Source organism: Gavia stellata, chromosome 26 (assembly GCF_030936135.1).
Source record: "Gavia stellata isolate bGavSte3 chromosome 26, bGavSte3.hap2, whole genome shotgun sequence".
Classification (NCBI taxonomy): Eukaryota; Metazoa; Chordata; class Aves; order Gaviiformes; family Gaviidae; genus Gavia; species Gavia stellata.
Window position 1 is genome coordinate 1,407,920 of NC_082619.1, and position 20,329 is coordinate 1,428,248.

The 20,329-nt window shown below is 66.1% G+C and overlaps 2 protein-coding genes across 9 annotated transcripts; both read right to left on the minus strand.

Moving 5' to 3' along the window:
* Window positions 1-5,592: 5,592 nt before the first annotated feature.
* FXYD2 (FXYD domain containing ion transport regulator 2) lies at window positions 5,593-8,240 on the minus strand. Its single transcript, XM_059829657.1, has 6 exons — window positions 8,104-8,240; window positions 7,242-7,280; window positions 7,031-7,105; window positions 6,153-6,186; window positions 5,973-6,003; window positions 5,593-5,788 (listed from the first exon to the last, which is right to left on the minus strand). Exons 1-5 carry the CDS (start codon window positions 8,195-8,197, stop codon window positions 5,979-5,981), a joined length of 267 nt encoding a protein of 88 aa, XP_059685640.1. The 5' UTR covers window positions 8,198-8,240; the 3' UTR covers window positions 5,593-5,788; window positions 5,973-5,978.
* Window positions 8,241-9,418: 1,178 nt separating this feature from the next.
* Window positions 9,419-19,990, minus strand: FXYD6 (FXYD domain containing ion transport regulator 6). Of its 8 annotated transcripts, none has more exons than XM_059829650.1 (8): window positions 19,942-19,990; window positions 13,026-13,085; window positions 12,764-12,802; window positions 12,562-12,636; window positions 12,404-12,440; window positions 12,077-12,126; window positions 11,914-11,956; window positions 9,419-11,356 (listed from the first exon to the last, which is right to left on the minus strand). In XM_059829650.1, the coding sequence occupies exons 2-7, from the start codon at window positions 13,081-13,083 to the stop codon at window positions 11,928-11,930; spliced, it is 288 nt and encodes a 95-aa protein (XP_059685633.1). In that variant the 5' UTR covers window positions 13,084-13,085; window positions 19,942-19,990; the 3' UTR covers window positions 9,419-11,356; window positions 11,914-11,927. The 8 variants fall into 8 exon arrangements, with proteins under 8 accessions (XP_059685633.1, XP_059685632.1, XP_059685631.1 ...); XM_059829649.1 differs by having other exon boundaries at window positions 13,026-13,088; XM_059829648.1 differs by lacking the exon at window positions 19,942-19,990 and adding an exon at window positions 16,738-16,759 and having other exon boundaries at window positions 13,026-13,088.
* Between the last annotated feature and the right edge of the window lie 339 nt (window positions 19,991-20,329).

Genomic DNA, 20,329 nt, shown 5'->3' on the forward strand with positions numbered 1-20,329 from the left:
CTCTACCCAGAGCCCTAACCTCCCCCTGCCAAAAGCCCCTTCCTCCAGGACAGGACAGTGTCTGCTGGCAAGACGGGAAGCAGCACCAGAAGCGACAACTAAAAGGCTGACGTGGTGAATGACCAGCCGCGGGTCACTCTCGGGGAGCTGCGGCGAGCCCTGGAGCTGCCTGTGCCGCTCGTTACGGCCCCATTTCCTTCTCCGATGGTTGTTCAGCCCAGGCCATTCGTCAGCCTCCTGGGTGCAGACCCACATGCGGGTCTGGCAGCCGGGCGCTCCCTGGAGCTGGCTCCTGCGAGCCCACGCCTGGGACTCCTGCCCAGCGGCCACTGCCCAGGGACATCAGCCTTCCCGCAGCTCCCGCGCTTGAACACGCGCAGGAAGCATTCGCGCATCGCCTCTGCACGAGCGTTCCGCCCCGAAAGCAGGTATCCTGCGAACACCCACCCCCCACCAGCAGGCTGGAACGGCGGCATGTGCTTCGTACAGCTGTGAGCAGGCAGGGCTGGAAGTCATCACGTTAATGACTCGGGCAGCACCAGGAGGCTCCCAGGAAGCCAGGCCGCCACTGACACGCTGGAGACGCGCGTCTCGCGCTCCCTCTAGCCCGTGACCTGCGAATGGGGAGCGAGCAACCTGCCAGAGCCAGCAGCAAGCCCAGCTGCAGGGCTAGCTAAAAGGTGATGCTCCTTCGAGGGCATCACCTCCCCGGCCCAAACGCCGCACAGAACAGGGGAGAAATTCCAGCAGCACGTGCCCACGCGCAGTTCCACACCCCAACAGTCTTCCCTTCGGGAGAAGGGACCCCCTGCGCTCAGCGGGGTGAACCCGCACAGCGGGGGCTTTCCCGCAGAAGAGGGGCCTCTGCCTCGCCCCGAGGGGCAGAGCGGCCACAACCGCCCCGACCCAACCAGCCTCCTTTAAGCGCTCCCGCCGCGGCGTTCGCGCTGGCTCGGGGCAGCGTCCGCGCTCAGCTCCGGGGCCCCCAGCCCCGGGGACCGCAGGGGTGCCCCGCGCCGAGGCGCCCCGACAGCCGGCCAGGCGCGCTCCCCTCCGGGCGGCTCTTCCAGGCCCTCCGTGGAAGCCCGCGGAGGCTCGGGGGGAGAGCAGCGGGGGGGGGGGGGTCCCGAGGGCCCCCGCAGCTGCGGGGCCAGCGGCGGGCCAGGGCTCTGCCCCGGGCCAGGGCGCGGCAGCGGGGCCGGCAGCGCCGCGGGGAGCCCCCCCCGCCCCGGGCCCCCCCCGCCTGCCGCGGGTGCCAGCCCCGCGCCCCCGGCCGCCCCCCGAGGAAGCACTCGCGAGAACCGCGGGGCCGCTCACCTGGCCGTAGCCGCTTTCCGGGCAGCGGGGCCGGCCCGCCGTGACCCCCCCCGCCGGCCGCCCTGCTCCGGGGCGCCGGGGCCCAGGCCTGGCCCTGTGGCGGGGGGGGGGGAGCGCGGCCCGCCCGGCCCGGCGGAGGAAAGGGGCGCCGGCGGGGCGGGGCGGGGCGGGGGTGATTGCCGGACGGGCTGCAGCTGGGCGGGCTGCTGGGCGCGCCCGGAGGGGAGGGGGCCGGCGCTGCCGGCAGACCCTGCCCCCCCGGCCCGGGCAGCGCCGCCCGGCCCGCCCCCCAGCCGGGGCAGGGGGCCGCAGCCGCTCAGCCGGCGCCGGGCCGTGCTGCCCGGGGCGCCGCTGGGGGGGGGGGAGAGGCCCCCACCGTGCCCGCGGGCGTGCTGCAGCCCCGCTCCCTGCCTCAGTTTCCCCCGAGGCGCGCCGGCGGCGGGGCAGGCGGCCGGAGGCGGCGGGGCGGGGGGGGGGCTTGCGCCCGGGTCCGGGCCAGCCGGGGGGCAGGCGGGCGCCCGCAGGTCGGCCCGCCCCGAACCGGCGCCCCGGGGCCCGCCGCGCTGCCATCGGGCCCCCCGCCGCGGCGTGGGCAGGGCGCGGGGCCCGCGGGAGCCCGGGGCCGGCCCCCGCCTGCCGGGCAGGGCCTCGCCGCCGCCAGCCTTGCCGTCTGCCTCCCCCTAGTGCCGCCGCGCGGAGCGGAGGCGCGGCCCGGCCCTCCCGCGCTGCCCCGGCCCCGCTCCCGCCCGGGCGGCTTTGCCCGCCCGGCCCGCGGCGGACGCAGGCCCTGCCCCGCGCCCGAGTGACCCCGGAGCACGAGTCGGGGACCCCGCGGCAGGGTTTGGCCTCCTGCCGCCCAGCAGCGATGCGGCCTCCCGGGCCTCCCAGGGCGCGCGAGGCGTGGGCCCGGGCCTGGCACGCTGCGCGGAGGGAAACCCCACTCGAGGAGGGGAGCGGGGGCCGCATCCCCGCCAGCTCCAGGGCAAGGCTGGCGTCGCCGGGGGTCTGCGGAGCTTGAGCAGGGCCAAGGCGTGCTCCCAAGACGCGCCGACCGGATTCCCCAGGACCCTTCTTCGCTTCCCAGCTTCAGCCCGCTGTGAAACGCGCCGGGAGGAACCAGCCCGGCCCTCCCCGGGCTCGTGCTGCGGGAGCCGAGCTGCTGGGCTGCGCTCGGGCGGCATCGCTGCTGCGCGGCTGTTCTCCGGGCCCGGCTCCGGGGCAGCCGGCCGTCTTGGCGTCAGCAGTTATTTCCTAATAACCGCTGCTTTGGGGCACGTGCAACATGGAAATGAGGGCTGAAATGTTACGTGCTTTGGTTGGGAGGGCGACTTAACTCGGCGGAGCGCTGCTGTTTCGGCAGACACGGTGCTGTTGACGGATGCGCTGCCTTTTCGGGAGCAGAACAAAGGGAGAACGAGGCGTGCGGCTGGCTCCCCGCCAGCCTGGCCCCATCTCTCCACGTCGTCAAGTGTTCCTCTTTGGCTCCGTTAGTCACCGTTTGCTGCTCTCCTGCTTTAACTGACGAGGAGACATTTTGCGTTCACGTTTCCTCGCGGGCCAAATGCATCCCTGGCACCGGGGAGATGGTGGAGCGGTGCTGGCGGGCTCCAGGCTGGGCGAGCTGAGCAGCCCACCTCCCGGCTGCGGCTCCTCCCGTTCCTGCCCCAGCACCTCACCTCCTCATGTTCAGTCGTGTTTAAGCAGAAGAGCTGGCCAAGCCGCAGCCAGCCGGAGCCCCTCTCCCTCGTACCTGCCTGTCCAGAGACTGGCAAAGCAAATGGGGAATAGCCACTGCCAAGGGGAAGCTGTTTGGAACTGGAAGTCTTCCCAGAGCAAAAGGACACTCCAGTTGTCCACCATATTATTTACCCAATCCCCTTTGTGTCACAGAAAAGATTTACGCTGAGAAGATTAATGGCTCAAGGGACTGTGAGAGAAATCCTCCGAGATTGCCTGGTTCAGGGGAGAAGACAAACGCCTCCTCACTGAGGCCGCAGCTCCCAGCTGACCCGTGGGGCTGCGGGTGCAGGGAAAGGGCTGTGGGGCTGGGGCTTGTCCCGCAGGGCACCCTCCGAGGGGGACCACGACTCCCCTTGCGCAGGCCCTGGGGAGAGCAGGAGCCTCTCACCGGGGCAGCGGCAGGAGAAGGGCAGCCGAGCAGAGACGGGCCTTTCCCTGTGGTCTTCCCAACTTCCTGCTCCCACGGCTCCTGGGCTCAGTGTCCAAAGCGAAGGACTGTGGAGGCGTGGAGAGGAGCAGAGGGCCCTGCCTTGGGAGTGGCTCACGCCTGTGTGCTGGCCTGGCGAGCAGGGGCTGCTGGCAGCACCCCTGCCCCTGGCACAAGGAGGCCACATTTACCGGGCATCACGTAATTTGCTTATGCCTTTCCCCTGCTCCTGGTTCCCAGGTTCCCCGGCTCCATCCCGGAGGGGCACGTAGCTAGGCTGCTCGTGGTTTAGCCCTGATAATAGCCTGGCCTCCAAACGTAGCCCCCAGTGCAAGTCTTCAGGTGCTGGCAGCGTGTCCTGCTCTGCCGCCGCACACCCCGTCCGTGTCCCCGACGCGTGGCGCAGCCCCTGAGCCCCAGCCAGGGGCGCGAAGGGCTGCGCGAGTGCGCGTGCACACGCGGCTGTCCGCAAGCCGTGCAGAATAATGCTATTAATGCCATCTGGTGCCGAGACAGAGATCCCCCTGTGCAGGGAGCCAGACGCGGCTTTTCACTCCCCTTAATCTCTTCCCCTCAAGCTGCAGGGGCTCTGGCTGCGGGGCTCTCCGGGGGGCAGGTGCCAGGGGACGTGCCCCTGAAGGGCATGCCTGTGCCCTGAGCCCTGGCACGGTCAGGCACTGGGGAAGACGGGGAGCCCTGGGCCCCAAGGACGCGAGACCCTGCTGAGGACGGGCTCATTTCATCTGCCGGCTGCCTGCCTGGCTGCCATGCCCTCCAGCTCCTTCCTTAGGGGGACACAACCACGCCGCTCTCCTTGGCGGCGAGGACCGGGGTCAGGGCAGGGCCAGCTCTTCTGTGAGCAAACCCTTCAGCTTGTCTGTGCCGTTAAACAGGCACTTCTCTCCCTCCACCGAAGGACTCCGGTTCCCATTCGAGCTGTGCAAAGCTGCAACAAGTCTTTACTAGTGTGTCAGTGTCAAGTGAAAATTATATTTCAAAATAAGCTCCTTACTGTCTTAAATAAGCACCTCAGATTAGACAAATTGCACGGATTTTGTCTAATAACCTTCCCCCAGCTAATCCTGTGTTAACTGCCAATGTCTGACCTCCACTGGAGCCCAAAGGGACCAGGTGAGCCGGTTTCTCCTCCGCCAGCAGCGCCGGGACAGTCGGGCTTCCCCACCACGGAGCAGCGCCTGCCTGAGCCCTTTTCGACCGGGGCAGCGCGGGGGAGCGAAAGCTCCAGCCCCGCCGCCAGCAAGGAGCCGCGGTCTGGCACTGCGCCCCCGAAGCTTTCCCGGGCGAAGCACCCTCACGGCTGTGTCTGTCGCTGCGCTTCTCCGCTTGCTTAGGGTGAGCCAAGGCACGCCTTCGGCCCCAAAGCCTGCAGGGGAAGGGGTGGAGGGTGCCGGGGGACAGTGGGGGGGGCAGGCAGCCCCAGCCCTCAGGAGCTCCGGGGGCCAGCAGAGCTGCCAGCGCGGTTGCCCGGCTGGTCGCTGGGCGTCCGTGTCGGTCCAGCTCCCCCGCGCGCAGGCGCTCCGCAGCGAACCTCCCTCCTCCCTTGCTGCCCGCCTGCGGGAGAGTTTTGTTGCTTTTTGTATTTTATAGAGGTGTTTCCATATCCATCCAAAGACGAGAGAGGCTGTGAAACCGAAGAGCCGGATGCACCATCCCAGCCCGGCTCTTGCCCAAGAGGATGCCTGGATCAAGCATTCCAAGAAAGCAAGCACATCGGCAGCCCCGCACACACAGCACGTGCCCACGGGTGCATCTGGCCTGCACGGCGCAGTGCTGCAAGCCCCTCGCTGCCTACCCCGGGGAGCGGCACCGGCCGCAGGAGCGGGGCACTCGCAGCCAGCGTTCACGCTGGGCGAGAGGGGGGTTGCTCCAAAGCAGCCGGGGAGGCCAGGAGCAGGAGCGTCCCTCCCTCCGCAGGCCCCCACGCAAACCGGAGTGGAGACGGCTGGCTGCTCCGTGCCATGGGTGTGCGCAGGAGCCAGCGGAAACCTTTCCCGGGTCTGTGTTGGAAGATGTCTGCAGGGCAGAAAAGTCATCGGTGCCGGGCCAGGAGAGAGGGCGATTCAAATGCCTCGGGCACAAAGTTTAACCGCTCTCAGCTTGAACTTTATTAGCCAAGAAACTCTTGCTGGATCTAGCAGAGGGGAAAGCACGAGGGCAATTTGCGTTCTGGCCTCGCCTGGGGTGAGCAGGGTAATGGATCCGCTGGAGCGGGGCAAGGGGTGGCCCTTGGCAAGGACTTCTCTGCTTTGGATGAAGCTCTGCTTCCACGGCAGCATGGCAGCTCTGAAAACGGACACGGGGAGGGTTACAGGGCCACGGAGGCCCACGGGCCCTAGCTCCTCTCCTCCCCAGACAAACCCCCATGTAGGTACCTCCCCGAAGCACGGGTGCCCCGAAGCATCGCTGCCCGGCACAGGCAGACCCAGGGAGCCTGGCTGCCATCTGGGTGCATCCTCCTGCAACCTACCTGGGGCTACAGGTCTTCCTCGTTTCCTTGTCTGTGGAGCGAAAAGCAAGGGGAGACGTGTTATGCTGGGCAACACGGCTGAGACAGGAGGGAGTACGAGCCAGGAATCCAGCCCTTTCAGATGGCAGGGCTAGGATGGGGACGAGAGATGAGGGTGCCTTAAAACCGTGCAATACCCACCTCCTCTTCTTCCCTCCGCAGTGGAACCGCTGGCCTGGGGGCAAGAGGAGCAGCTGAGGCCTCTTGTGGCCGGAGCCTTCCCCCCCTGCCCCTTCTCACCCGCCCCTCGCTGCTCCGATGAAGCAGTCCTGCTTGCCGGCTTCTCCGCTCAGCAGGGACCACCGGGTTTGGCTCCCGGGGGAAGCCTCGAGCCGCCCTGCCTCTGCGCTGGGGCTGGCCTCCTGCACGGCTCCCACTGGTGCGGGGAGACACCGACCCCACGTGCTGCCCCCCGGCACCCGGCTCAGCTGCGCTGCCTGGCCAGCCCCCCCACGCCGCCCCGGACCCCAGAGCTGCAGCCCCGGCACTGCCCAGCGAAGTGCCAGCCACGAGAGCCCGCTCGGATGGCTGTCCTTCTGCCTAAGCTGCCCCCGCGATCGCAAAGGCAGGCGGTTTTCTTATCTTTCTCTCCAAAGGCACTGTGCAACATCCCTGCGTGCAGCTGCGATGCTGCGGCCGCCCCCGGCCCCATGGAGTGAGGCGGGCAGTGCCTGTACGTGCAGGCAGGGTCGCAGGGTGCCCTGCACGCTCAGCACCGGGTCCCTCTGGGAGCTGCCGAGGTCTGGGGGCTCCGGGAAAGCTGGTTTCTCACTCTGGAAATGTCAGAGTTTTCTCTGCTATTTTTAATTAGTGACCTTCCCTCTGAAGCCTTGACGCTGGCAGGGAAACGCTAAATATTTATGTGGTCTCCTTCCCAACTCGCTTTCTGTTGGGAGCTTGCCTAGATGGAAACTTCCCAGGCGGCCCCGGCTGCGGGCGATGCCCACCCCTCGCCTGGCGGGCAGCGTCGGTGGCCCCCCCACCCCAGCGCCCGGCCGAGTAAGTCCCGAAGCACTTACTGAGGATGATGAGGAGCCCGACCACAAAAGCCACGACGGCGAAGATCAGCCCCCCATTGCGGATGGTCTCATAGTCTGGGGAGGAGCAGAGCCGAGCAGGCGTCAGCCCGGCCCAGGCGTGGGGCTGAGCCCGCAGCGCAGAGCCCACGGGCAGGTGTGGGAGCGGGCTGCCCATCCCGCAGCCCCCGGGCTGCACAGGGCACGCACTCACCGTAGCTGAACCTGTCCAGGCCCTGCTCGGGCGCTTGCTCTGGAAAAGAGGAGAAACCCAGGTGAGAGCCAGGGCCCGGGCTTGCGGAGGGCGCCTGGGCGGGGAGGCGAGGTGGGAAAGACCAGGAATGAGGACTGCAAGCAAGAGCGCTCCGATTTCCTTAGGATGAGGACGAGCCAGTGAAGAATTCCCGAATTCCTGTTTCTTACCCCAGGAAGTTTAAAGATCACGGTGCATTTGCAGGATGCATTGGCAGGAAGCGTGGGAGCCTCTCGAGCTCCAGGTGAGGCTGTAGACAGGGACCCGACTCGGCTGCTTGCAGCAGCCGGTTGCTATTTGCGAAGGCTGCGCCGTTGGCAGAGCAGCCTTCACGGTGCCCTCGGGAAGCGCCGCTGCCCACAAGGCTCAGCGGGGCAGCGATGGCTCTGCTCTGGCAGCACGGAGCACCGAACAACCCCTCGAGCGGACACCTCGCAGCGGGGCGCATCCCGGCAGCCTCCTTCCACGCCGGCAGGCTCATCCGTCTGACGGCTGCGTGTCACCCCTTGAGTCACCTTACCTGAGTGCACGTCCCTCTGTCGGGAGCTGTTCGGAAGGCGAAATCCCCCTGAGGAGCTGAATGCCAGCCGGCACCGATGCGCCAGCAGGCTGCAGAGCTCTGGGATTCATCCCCCTGACTCCCCGAATCCTCCGCGAGAGCGTCCCCCATGCAGGCGCCTGCGTGGCAGGAGGGTCCAGCCCTGTGCCTCCCACGGAGATGCCCCGGTGACGGCGTCTGACCCCCAGGGAAGCCCCTTTCGGGTGGGCCAGGGTGCTGGCTGCGGGTGCCTGCCACCCGCCCCGCTCCCCGGAGCGCCCTTACCGTCACCCATCGTGTCAGTGCGTCGTCCGGCGGGCGTCTCGCTCTGGGAGCGGGCGCCCACGGGAAAGCCTATTAATTGGGAGACAAACCTCATTAAACATTAACGGCCTTGGTGTAATGTTTATCGCAGTCACGAGGGGAGGCACAGGGCTCCCGCCCGCCTTTGGGAAGGAGGCCCGGGAGGGGAGGGCAGGGCGCGCACCCACCGTGCCAGCTGGCGGGGAGGGCTGGGCACCCCGGAGCCGCGGGCATCCCTGGTCCAGCCGGGAGGGGGGCGGCACGCCCTCCCTCGCTTTCCAAACGTCAGGCCAACCGGGCTTCACCTCCCACTGCGGAGGCGAGCCCGAGGTGGGGGGCAAGGGATGGGCTCGGGTACGGACTGTAACCGCCTTTTGCTAGAGAGAAGCAGGCAGCACGCCCCGGCCCTGCAGCCTGGCACCACAGGTCCCCGCAACGGCCGGGTCAGCTCCTCCCAGCCCAACCTCGAGCTGTCCCGGGGGGTTCTGCGGCACCCTGGCACGGCGATGGCCGTGGTGCACCCCGGGCTGGCAGCGGGTCCCAGGATGCTGCACCCCTCGGAGCTGTGCCAGCCCCGGGCGGCGAGGCCAGCTGCCAGGCGGGCTGTTCAATCCAGTTTGCTCTAACCTCGCAATCGGTGAGCGGGAGTCACGCGCCCAAGCCGAGCAGCGCTGCGGTAGCTGGGGGGAGCCGGCCCCAAGGGAGCGCTCCCCTTGCCACGCCTGGGGCTCAGCCCCGGCCGAGGAGCGCAGGCGCCTGGAGCCCACGGCAGCTCAGCTCCGGTGCCACGGGGCAAAGCCAAGCCCTGGGAAGGCGCTGCGTGGGGCTGTCCTGCTGCCACGGAGCCGAGGCGGTGCTCAGCATCCCCCTCGATCGGTGCGCCAGGGCTGCGACACAGAAGCTCCCGAAAGGCCGAGGGACAAGGGGGCTCTATGCCTGCGTCCCTCGGGGCTGCGCAGCTGGGCTCGCCGCTCACGCGCTCCCTTCACACGGTCTCTGGCTATTGTTGAAGCTGCTGCTGGCTGCAGAAAAGCGCGCAGCAGGGAGGGGGCTCGGACAGCCGGCTGCTGCCAGCACAAAGCCCGTCTGTGCTGCCGGGGGGCTCGCCGCCACTGCTCCCTCCACCCCGGCCTGGCTGCCGGCGCTGCCCGGCGCAGAGGGACAGCGTGGGAAGCTGCCCGCCGGCTCGCCCAGCCAGCCTCCTCGGCAGAGCTGGAGCCCTTGGCCCCTGTCCCGCTCCCCGCAGCCTTTTCCCCGAGCCCTGGAAACACCACGGCCCTTGAGATGACGCAGCCAGGCACCGATAGAAACGGTATTTTATTCCTTTCCCCCCTTCGAGGTCACAGCACAGAACACAGCAGTCCTTTACCACAGCAGCACACTCGCCTATTTAAAACGAAACACAATAGCTCAGTTTATTTTACAACGGTCAGGATTTTGCCATTTCTACACACCACAGGGATTTCTTTGTTTCGTGTTAACACCGACGGCACATTACGGACATCACAGGCACTCGGACGCGGGACACGCACACAGCTGACGCTCAGGGGCTGGGCTGCGCGGGGTCTGCTCTGCCCAAGGCTGCGGAGCAACACGGAGGCAGGAGGGGAGCAGAGCTCTCTGCAACGGCCACGAGGAAGGGAAGGGACAGGGCACAGGGGACACGGTCTCGCTGCCTCGCACAGACAGGACGGACGGTGCTTCCCAGCGCCTCCGAGGGATGCAAAGCACACGGGGACACAGCCCGCGCTGGAGGCAGGACCACTGCGGTGGGGTGGGCATGGCAGAAACCCCTCTCAAAACCATCCTGGAGGACAAGAACCTCTTCCCAGCCTTTGGATGGCACTCTGATGTGTTTCCATGCAGCCCTGGGGATCCCTCACTGCCGTGCAGGCTGGCCCTGCCTTGGCAAGCGCCCACCACCAAGCCAACAGTCCCCAGCCCCAGCTGAGGCTGCGGTTTTGCATGCCCACAGGCTTGAGGAGGGGGCCAGACTCACAGGTTTGCCTCCGACCCATGAGTGGACATGAGGTGACGATGGACTCTGAGCTCAGCCCCTCCGGAGCCAGCGTGTCGCCACTCTGCGGGCTCAGGCGTGCAAAGCCCTTGGGCATCGCTCGCTGCTGCTGCACGGGGAGAAGGGGCAGTCGGCATTGGGGGGCTGACGACATGTAACTGCCACGGGACGACACGCAGCACTGACGCGGGTGGCCATGTCCCGGAGCATGGCACAGCGAGCGACAAGGCATCAGGAAGGGCAGGGAGCACCAGGAGGAAACGCCGCTGCCCCTTCCCTGCTGGAGACAAGCAAGGACGGGATCTTTATTTCAGCCCGTGTTTCTCTTTAGCCCTCGGAGACTGTTTAACCTGCCCACCTCCGCCTCGCGGGCAGGCAGAGCGTTGGCGAGGAGCTGCTTGTGCTGGTTAGCAGGGTCACCGCTGTGCAGCCGCCCTCTTTCACAGTGTCACCGTGCTGGGGGATTTCACGGGCTTCTCTGCCACCACAGCATTTCCTCACATTTAAAACAGCATCCCACACCGACGGCTGGGTTTTAGCCAGGGACACAAACAGGGAGCGCCGAGCAGGCGAGAAAGGGCAGCTCCCTGCAGCCTTAAATCCAGCACCCCGGTGCCACCACCCAGGGCAGTCAAGCTGCGGGATGTCCCTGCCCGACTGCCCCCCACCGCAGCTGCCTTCGGGCCAGGGGCGCGCAGGAGGATTATTGCTGAAATGGCAACGGGCGGTCCAGAGTCAGGCTGGGCAGGCCCCCAAAACGCCACGGGGCTGGCCCCTGAGCCCTGCCCAAAGCCTGCCGGGGTGAAGCACGAGCCTCGGGCGCCGGGCAGGGAGGGGGGATGCAGGGCTCCGTGCACCGCAGCCCGCACCGCCCTGCCCTGCGGCTCCTGCTCCTGGGCGGCACCTGCCAGTCGCACACAGCTGGAATCACACGCACAGCACGAGAAAGGTGAAGAGAAAGTCACTATTACAACACCAGCAACGACTAGCCCTAGAGGCCACGATCATCTCACATCAACATTACACACCACTGGAGGCAGAGAGGACGGTGAGCGGAGTTTAGTCGGGTTAGTAAACAGAGAACCGGTGCTGAAGTACAGAGGGTAACACAGAGACGGCAGCTTCGCATCTCCTTAGAGGGACCTGCTGCTGCGATTTCAGTTTCCTCGCAGGCCACTGGCATCTGCGGTCCGAGCATCTGTCCTCGGGTCTCTGGGTCTGGCGGGAGGGAGAGCAGCGAGTCAGGCTGGGAGCAGTGCCACCGCCTTTCCCCGCACAGGGCTCGTCCACCGGCAGCACAAACCGCGCTCCCGCCAGCACGGGCTCCAGACATCCCCCCTCCGAAAGCGGGCCACAGCCCTGGAGCTCGGGGGAACTCGGACCGCAGGCGAGGCACGAGATGCCCCGGGGGACTCACACCCAGGTCTCTAGAGGCCCTAAAAATAAAACCACTTCGGGGTGGAGGAGCAGAAGGAAACGTAATGCAAGGGAAAGTCCAGACAGATGCTTCCTTTTCCTGCCGGGGGCTTGCCGAGCCCCGGGACCTCGCCAGCACTGCATGTTTCCCCCCCGCAGCACCTACCAGCGCTCGCTCCATACCGTGCTGGGGACGCAGAGCTGCCCAGTCCCAGCAGACTGGTCTACTCAGAGCCCGCACTCGCCACGCTACACAGCCCCGGCTGCCCCCCGCTTCCTTCCCAGCACCGAGGCTGGGACAGCCCTGGTGCCACCACCCACACTGGCCCGGGCCTGTCCGCGGCAGCCCTGGGACTCACCGCATGGCTCTTGCTCAGTTCTCTGCTTTCTGTGCTCCCGTTGCTGCAAAGGGAAGAGCAGAGCCGTTTGCGGCGCCTGCCCACAGCTGCGTGCTCCGCAGGCAGGCGAGCGCGACGCAGAAGCGGCGGCAGAGCGCGCGCAGCGCGGGACGGGCGACCTTACCGTTTGAGGTGATCAGGTTCTCGGCCTGAGCCTCCTCGTCCCCTGGAGCTCTGCAAGAAGAGGTGCACAGTGAGAGCGGCTGTGACCCGCGCCCCGTGCCGGGATGCGCGGCAGCGCAGGGGCACGCTGAGGGAGGTGCCCGGGCAGCGTGCACAGCTGCTTTGCCACCCAGGAGCTCTGCAGCAGAGCGTCCCTCGGCTTTGGGCACCAGGCACCCGAAAGGGGTGCTCAGGGAGCGCAGCCCCTCTGCCAGCTGCGGGGGGGAGCCCGGGGAGAGCTGAGCCCGGGGCAGAGAGGCTCTCCAAGGGAGATGCTGCCCTCACTCACCTGGGCTTCTGGTTGAAACTGCACCTGCACCTCCTGCCTGCGAGGGGAGAGGAACACCATGAGCGTGGCCCACGTGGGAACGGGTCACGGCCTTTCCCGACAGCCGCTCCCCACGAGAACGGCCCCCATGCCCAGCGCCCGCCTGGCCCCCAACTTACTGAGTATCAGGAGAATGCCGACGGTGAACAGGACCACGGCAAACACCAGCCCCCCGATCCTCAGGCTCTGGTAATCTGGGGGGAGGAGACACAGGGGCTCATTCCCGCTGGGCTCAGGGAAGGGGGCAGCCTCTTTCGCCCCCCAGCGCGCATGCAGGATGCCCCTGCCAGCACACCCGTCCTGGCGCACGGCGATGCTCACCATAGTTAAAGGGGTCCTCCTCCTTCTCCTGGGTGGCCACTGGAAACAAGCAGACAAGGGGTGTGAGGTGAGGGTGAGCAAGTCCCCCGGCCGAGCCCCTGCAGCCCCCCACTGCCCCCCTGCCAGTGCAGGCACCCCGGGGCTGCCGCCCCACGCCCCGCTCCAGCCCCCTTGGATCGGAGGGGCGGCTGTCCTCCGGGACCCCGCAGCCTCTCCCTGCGCCCCTGCCACCTCCTGCGTGCGCGAAGCACTCCGCACCTACCGTCTGCCACGGCCGCCGGCATCAGCAGGGAGCACAGGAATATCAGCGCCGCCTCCATGGCTGCTGCGAGAGAGGGGGGAGAAGCGGGCTCAGCACCCAGGCGGCTGATGGAGGGCACCGCGACAGGGCTGGGGTGCGCAGGGGGGACTGCAGGCAACCTGCGCCCGACTGTGCGGGCAGGCAGGGCGGCACAGCCCTTGCAGCCCACCCCAGGAAACACCCGGGGACCCGGCCCCGGTTCCTGGTGCCATAGCTGCACCCAGTCCGACAGAGACGCGGTGGCTGGCAGCCGCGAAGGAGGGGAAGGGTTTGAGCAGACAGACAGATGGACTTTTTGTGGGGTTCTGTGGTATATTTTCAACCACCTCTGCGCCGCTGGCTCCGCTCCTGGCGTGGATCTCAGTGCAGTCTCACAGTTGCACTGCAGGGAATGGGGCCAGCAGAAGGGCTGTGATCTCTCCATCAAGGTCAAGACTGTGCCCTTCACCCAGAGCATACTTTAATTTGTCCCAATTAGCATAGCAATTACAGCACATTCCTACAATGAGGCCAGCAGCCCTGGTGGGACACGAGCTCGCGGCCCCACTTGCCCCTCCCGGCTCCCCACGCTCACCTGCGGCAGCAAGGAGGGACCATATATACCCCTCGGTCCCCCCTCGCAGCCGAGCCCGTCCCTGCCCCTTCACAAGCACTGCCACATCGCCCTTGCGTGGGCACCCGGCCGGAGCACAGACCCTTCTCAAGGGATGCCAGCCCGGGTGTGACAATCCTGTGGCCAGGCTGCACATCTCCATGCCCCGAGCTGCTGCTGCACCCATTTGGGATGGGCACCCTCGCCGCTGGGACCGGCCAACACCAGGAACGCTGCTCTGCAAAGGCAGGGCCCTGCCAGCACACGTGGCACCTATTAACCGGCCCTGAGCATCCTTTCTCCTCCTCCCCGGGGGCCAGGCAGGGGCCAGGGGAGCGGCTGCCCTCCGTCCTGCCAGCTGGCACAGGGCACTGCGGACCCAGCCGCCCCTTCCCGGTGGGTGGCTGCGTGCGGGGAATGCCTCTTGCCAGGAGGAGAGGGCTCGGCAGACATGCCTCCTTCGAGGGAGCGAGCCGGGGGCTCGGAGCGCAGCGGCAGGTTGGGTGCTGCCTCCCCGGCCGCCCACAGCTCACCCGCCCGCACGCAGGGCTCTGCTCTCCGTGTTTCGCTGCTGGCCGGCAGTCACTCGGCGCCCAGGGACAGGGCTCGGTGGCCATACATGGTGCGGGAACGCGAAGAGGGCTTGCTGCTGGCGCAGGAGAGGAAGGGGGGTTATCGGGCGCCCTGCACAGCACTGATAGCACTGAGTGCTACAGAGCTGCTGCAGCTGCTGCGCTGGATTAGTGCTGATAAGAAAGGGGCCCTCGACAGAGCAGGAATTTGGCTAGCTGACGGATGCAGATCCCCAGCGTGGTGCTATTCAGCCCCTCCAGAGCCTGGCCTGATTCGGATGCAGCGTCCCTCCCAGCCCGCCCTGGCTGCCAGCGACGGGGGGGAGGCAGCTCAGCTGCCCCAGGCGAGCTCCTCAGGGCACCAGGGCCCCCCACATCCTGCCGCGGCCCCTCGTCCCAGTTTGTGCTGCGAAGGCGCCCAGGAACGGCACGCATGGAGCGGGCTGAGCGGCACCCGCCAGCTTGCCAAAGCTGGCCCCGGCGGCGTTCCGCTCCACGGCTGGTCCCCAGTGCTGCCGTCGGGAGCCAGCGGCCTCCAGCACCGCGCTCAGCCCCGCCAAGGCAGGGAGCGCGTTTCCAGAACCCGATTTATTCATCGTAACAAGCTGCATCCCATGATAATTCACGTCCTTCCCTCCCCTTCCATGTCTTGTCATTTTGAAGTGAACGCGTTTTATCTGAACACTGGAGGGTTTAATTTCCCTTGCCTGCAGCTGCCGCTGCCATTGTGTAGCGCGGGGCTGCGCTGCCACGCCGCGCTGGAGCGTGCCGCTGGCTCCCCGCGCCCAGACAAGCCCCCTCGTTTGCTGAGGCACGTAATTCCGGATAATTACCAGGTCTTAGAAACATGTACAAAGAACCCAACAGCTGGTAATACAGTAACTTCTAGTTGCACATTTTCCTACGTCCTTTACCTATTTACTGCCGAGGCTGCCAGCACAAAATCAGTGTCATTACCCGAGATGAGGGCGTTGTACGTGCACAAGGAGGTGCAATACAGCACATGCTGCTGCTAGATGAACGGTCTTAAATGGCTCTTACAGCATATTAATGATGCCTTTACTTTTTGAACAAATCATTCATCAGATTTTTACTGTTTGTTTTGCCATTATTTGACTACTACTGTAGCGGCAGCTCAGCGACATCCCCTGGAGCACCCACTCGGGAATTCTGCGTTATTCACAGCCGTCCCTGCCCGGAGCCCCGCAGCCAAGGCATGGGGGAACCCTCTCCCGGGGCCGAGCTTGCCCGGCAGCCCCGGTGCGAGCGCAGGGGTGCCGGCCAGGTGCGCTCGCCCCACGCGCACTCGCCCCCCACACCAGGCAGCCCCGGCACCCGCTGACGGCAACATTTCCCACCCTGCGCCCTGCAGCCCTCAGTCTCAGCCCGAGTCGCTCGCGAGCTGCCCACCCTCACGCCTTTTCCATTTCGGGGTGCTCCCATTGACGCCTGGAAAGGTGCTTTACAGCGCAGGACAGCCCTGCCTGCAACAGTAAGAGGGTCTGACACGCAGGCCAGAGTTCCCAGAGCGGCTTCGAAAACACACGAGCTGCACGGGTGCGTTGCCAGCACCAATAAAAGCGAACATCTCCCAGCTCCAGCACCCGCCGAAGGCTTCGCTCCCCGCTCTCCCACAGCTGCCCGAGGAAGCGGGCCGGCGCTGGGGCCCCGCTCAGCCACAGACGTTGTTTCCAGTCCTCTGCTCAGCTTTTGGCTCCTCGCATTTAGTGCAGCGGAGTTCGCTTTTCTGCCAAGCCAAGCACACAGCACACATATGTTCTTTGTTTTTCTAACTCAATTCCCCAAATTCACACACTTCCGCATGCTAAAACTTCTCTCTGCAGGAGTTAACCATCGGGATTGGCGGTGTCCTTGCTGGAAAAACAAACACAGCATTCTGGAGTGCAAATGAGCCCAGCTCTCCTCCAAGGAAGCATATGCTTTGCAAAGTGCCACAGGTTTTTTGGGTTGTTTCAAGCTGGCCCACCCTCTCTTTCATGAAGCTGAAATAAAGTGAGAAGAGCAAACGTTGCAAAGGCTTTGCCATTTTCCCCGCTTGCGCCTTCAGACCGCAGTGCTCAAGGCATGAAGGCGCCGCTCCCTGCCCTCCGGTCACGCTGAATCCAGCTGCGCCTTTGCACAAAGGCAGCGGAAAAACAACGGCTGCTCGAGGAGCGACGGGGCCCCGTGCCCGGCACGGCCCACTCCTCGCCTGCGCTGTGCCGCTGGGCAGAAATCTCCCCAGTTTCCCCCTGTTAGTGACACAAAGTTTGCAGTCACCAAACCGAGCGGCCCCGCGCCCGTACGAACCCCGGGGAACGGGCAGCGCGGTGCGCTTCGTGTGCCACTTGAATCAAAATGGGGGGGGGTTCCCTGTTAAAACTACAGATCTGCCTTAATACGGAGAGAGGCAGAGCGGCAGAGGAAGCGGGGCAGCAGTGCCCACAGCTCTCCGTCCCTCTCCCTTCGACCCAGTCTGCAGTTTTAAGAGGGAAAACCACATACTCACCCCCCATCCCCATGGCTGCGAGAGCCGGTGCGGGGAGGAAGAGATGAGGCATTTGGGAGAGGCTCCCGGGTGGAGGCGGCAGCGACGCAGACCGAGGCAGTCCGTGGCGTTGGCTCTTCGGGGGCTTACTGGTTCTTCCACTGAACCCTCTCTGGTAGGATGGGGATGAGACCCGGCTGAGGGACTAACCCTGTGCCACAGAGGCAGCCAGGGCTGGACCCGCCCCGTGGTGAGGGTTTGCAGGCGGTACCCACACAGCCGCCCTCGCCCCGGCACCCCAGCAGGGCCGTCTGCCCAGGGATGCCCTTCTTCTGCCCACTGATCAGCTCTCCGTAGCGCGGCACATCATGCCAGAGCAAGGCAGGTAAATTTGTAGCGGCGTTGAATCTTGAAGTCCCCTTTTCCCTTTCATTGCTTTACAAGGATCAGCCCTGCCAAGTCTCAGCCGTCACAGCGTAACGCTGGGCAGTCTCCTCCTTCCGTCAGGAGTCCTCAGGGCATCTCCCAAAGATCAGACCTACTTAAAAATCTCTAGTTTCTGTGCAAAGCCCCCAAGACAGTGACAGCAGCGCTCGGTCGCCTGGAGCATTCAAGAGTGCGCGTGTGTGAATGGACATTTCCAGCTACGCATAGACGTGCTCTTCTGCCATTTCACGTCAGCATCAATCTGGCTATTAACGTGCCTGTTGCTGTGCCTTGTGCTCCTAAATGAGAGAGAAGGAGGGATTTCCAGCCCTTCTGATACCAACGGCACTTCCCAAATCTGGTGCCGATTGAAAGGCTGACCGGATAGAAGGCCCAGTTTGGGGTGTCTCCCCAAAGCAGAGGATATTAAAAGGAAACCCTCTCCGGGAGCCCCAGGAACCCAAACTTCAGCCCCGCTTCTGCTGAAAGAGACTCACACGTAGACCCGCACGGACCAGCCCTGACTGGGTCGATGCTTGCAAGAACACACAAACACAGGGGATCGCTGAACACAGCTAAGCGAGGCTCTGAGCGCGCCCCGGGCTGCATCCCTCACCTGTACTCGGCATTAAACTTGCCTCCTGCAGGGCTTCTTCCAGCTTCTGGCAACTGGCCCTAACACATCGAGGGGCCTTAGCCAAAGCCACCTGGCCACATCTGGCTCAGGCGCAGTCCCCGGCCCACCCCGATGACACACGTTTCCCCAGACAAGCGCTGGCAGGCACGAAACAGCGAGGCTAGCCCTTCATTTGAGGCAAACCTCCAGCACAAGGACTGCCGAGCTAATGGCCGCCCGGCAGCGCCGGCTGCGGGAGAGCAGGCAGAGAACCCAGCCCTCGGCTCCGGGGAAGCAGTAAACACCACCACCACCACCGCCTGCCAGGCATCTGCTGCTCCTGTTCTCTCCTCGTTTGCCCAACCAATAATCGGGTGCTATAAACCTAAACAGTGCACCTGCCTGAACTGTCCTGCCCTCCGCCACAGCCAGCGCTCCCCAGCCCTCGCCGCACGCTGGCTGAACCCCGGCTCTGCGCGCGGAGCGGGGCGCGGCCGGGCATCAGCGCAACAGGGCTCAAACAGGTCCGTCAAAGCAGAGGTTACCCGGCAGGCCCTGCTGGCGAGAGAAATCCAGATCAGCAGAAAACACTGAAATAGCAGCGTAAGAGAAGCTGTTTCGAGCTCCCATGTGTCCTGGGGTACCACAACGCTGCCATGCTCAGCAGAGCAGCGAAGAGCAGACATTTTCTCCTTTCTCTCCTCTGCTGTTGCCATCAGCCACGACCGCCGCCAAGCACGAAGCAAACACAAGTCCCCACCAGGCACGGCTGCCGTCCCTTCCAGCGCCGCTGCGGCTGCACACCGCGAGGAGGGAGGGCCAGGCGGCACAGCCCCTTGGCAGGAGGCCTCTGCGCTGCCCGCTGAGAGCAGTGCCTTCCCCGTGCTCGGGCAGTGCGGACACGCAACAGCCGTGGAGCTCGACGGCTTCTGTACGCTTCGCAAACACACAAAGAGCCCGAAAGGCAAACGCAGGGGAAGGACCAGGCACAAAGCTGCCAGTTCGCTGTGCCGGGGAGTTGTCCTCAACACCAAAGCCTAAACTCCTGGCGAAAGCGTGACTCTCCGCGATGTGTTGGCTGAAGGGAGAAGATTCAAGCAGGCAGCTAAAATGCCCAGGGGAGCGTGAAACGCGAGCCTGAGGAGAGGAAGGTGCCGCCAGCCCCACACCCGAGGGCACGGGGTGTTCTCCGGCAGGCCGGGGAGCACGCTCTAACAGGTGGCCCGGCACTTCATGCTGGCGGCTTTCCCTCGCGCACTCCCAGTCACTCCGCCTTGGAACGACGCTCCTGCTGCGCGCGGGCAGGGACTCCCCAGGCTTGTCTTCATTTCAAACTGGGAGTGAAACCACCCAGGGGGACTAAAAATCCCAACGGTACCCAAGAGCACCTCGGAGCTCGGCGGGCTTGCTGAAACGGGTGCTGGGGACTGCTTCGAGTCCTTATCCACAGGCAGCTTTTCCCCAGAGACTGCTCTTTCCTGCTGCAGAGCTCACTCACATCCACACAAACCACCTGTCACTTTCCCTCCCACAGAAATACTCCTGCAAGATCCGAGTTCCACCACATGGACTCGGGTAGCTGTTTCTCCAGGAAACATTAATTACGCACCCCGAGAGACGCGCTCTTCCTTTCCTCCGTACGCCTTCCCGGGATAAAGCACTCGGCTGTTTACGTACGGCTGGGGTGTTACTAAAATATTTAACAACAGAAGGAAGAATGCTGCCAGACACTCGGCGAGGAGGGCTACCTCCCCGCTCCCGGGCACCGGAGAGCCCAGCCGGCCCGGGGGAGGCAGGGCGTGCCCGGGACCCCCGCGGTGGGCTGCGCTGGGGCCGGCGGGTCCGCGGGGCATCCTTCCCAGCACGGGGGGCTGGTAACCAGGCAACGGCGGGACGAGCGGAACCGTGGTACCCGGCGTTGCCATGGCAGCCGCCAGGGCCGGGGATGCGGGCGGCGCAGGGCGATGCCCCGGGGCACGGTCCGGCCCGGGCACCGCGGGGCGGGGGCCGCGCCGAGCCCCGGCGGCGGCCCCCCCGGCAGAACCGGGCTGCGGGACGCCGGGGCACGCAGCCCCGAGCCGAGCACCCCCGCGCCGGGCGCGCCGCGGCAGGACACCCGAGGGCGGGCGGGCAGCCCCCTCCCCAGCCCGCCCCGCCGGGGGCACCGCGTCGGCCGGACCCACCTGAGCTCGCCGGGCCGGGCGGGAGCGGAGCGGAGCGGAGCGGAGCGTGCTGTCGCGCCCCGCTGCTCCGGGCGGCGCCGGGCGGGAGCGGAGCGGCGTGTGCGCCGAGCGGGGCTGCCGCACAAAGGGGAGCGGGGCGGGCGGGGCGGCGGCGGCGCTGGGAGCGCGGGGGGCGCGGCGAGCCCGGCCCCGCCCGCGGCGGGGGGGCGACGCCCGGGCCGAGGGGCGGGCGCAGGCGGCGCGGCCGAAGGCTGCCCGGGGGAGCGCTCCCGGGGGCCGGGGCGGGCTGGCAGCGGGGGGGCCCCGGCCCCGCTCAGGCGGCGCCGCCCCGGGGGCGCCGCGGTCCCCCGGCGAGGCAGGCGGGGCGCGGGGCGCGGCGGCGGGGGGA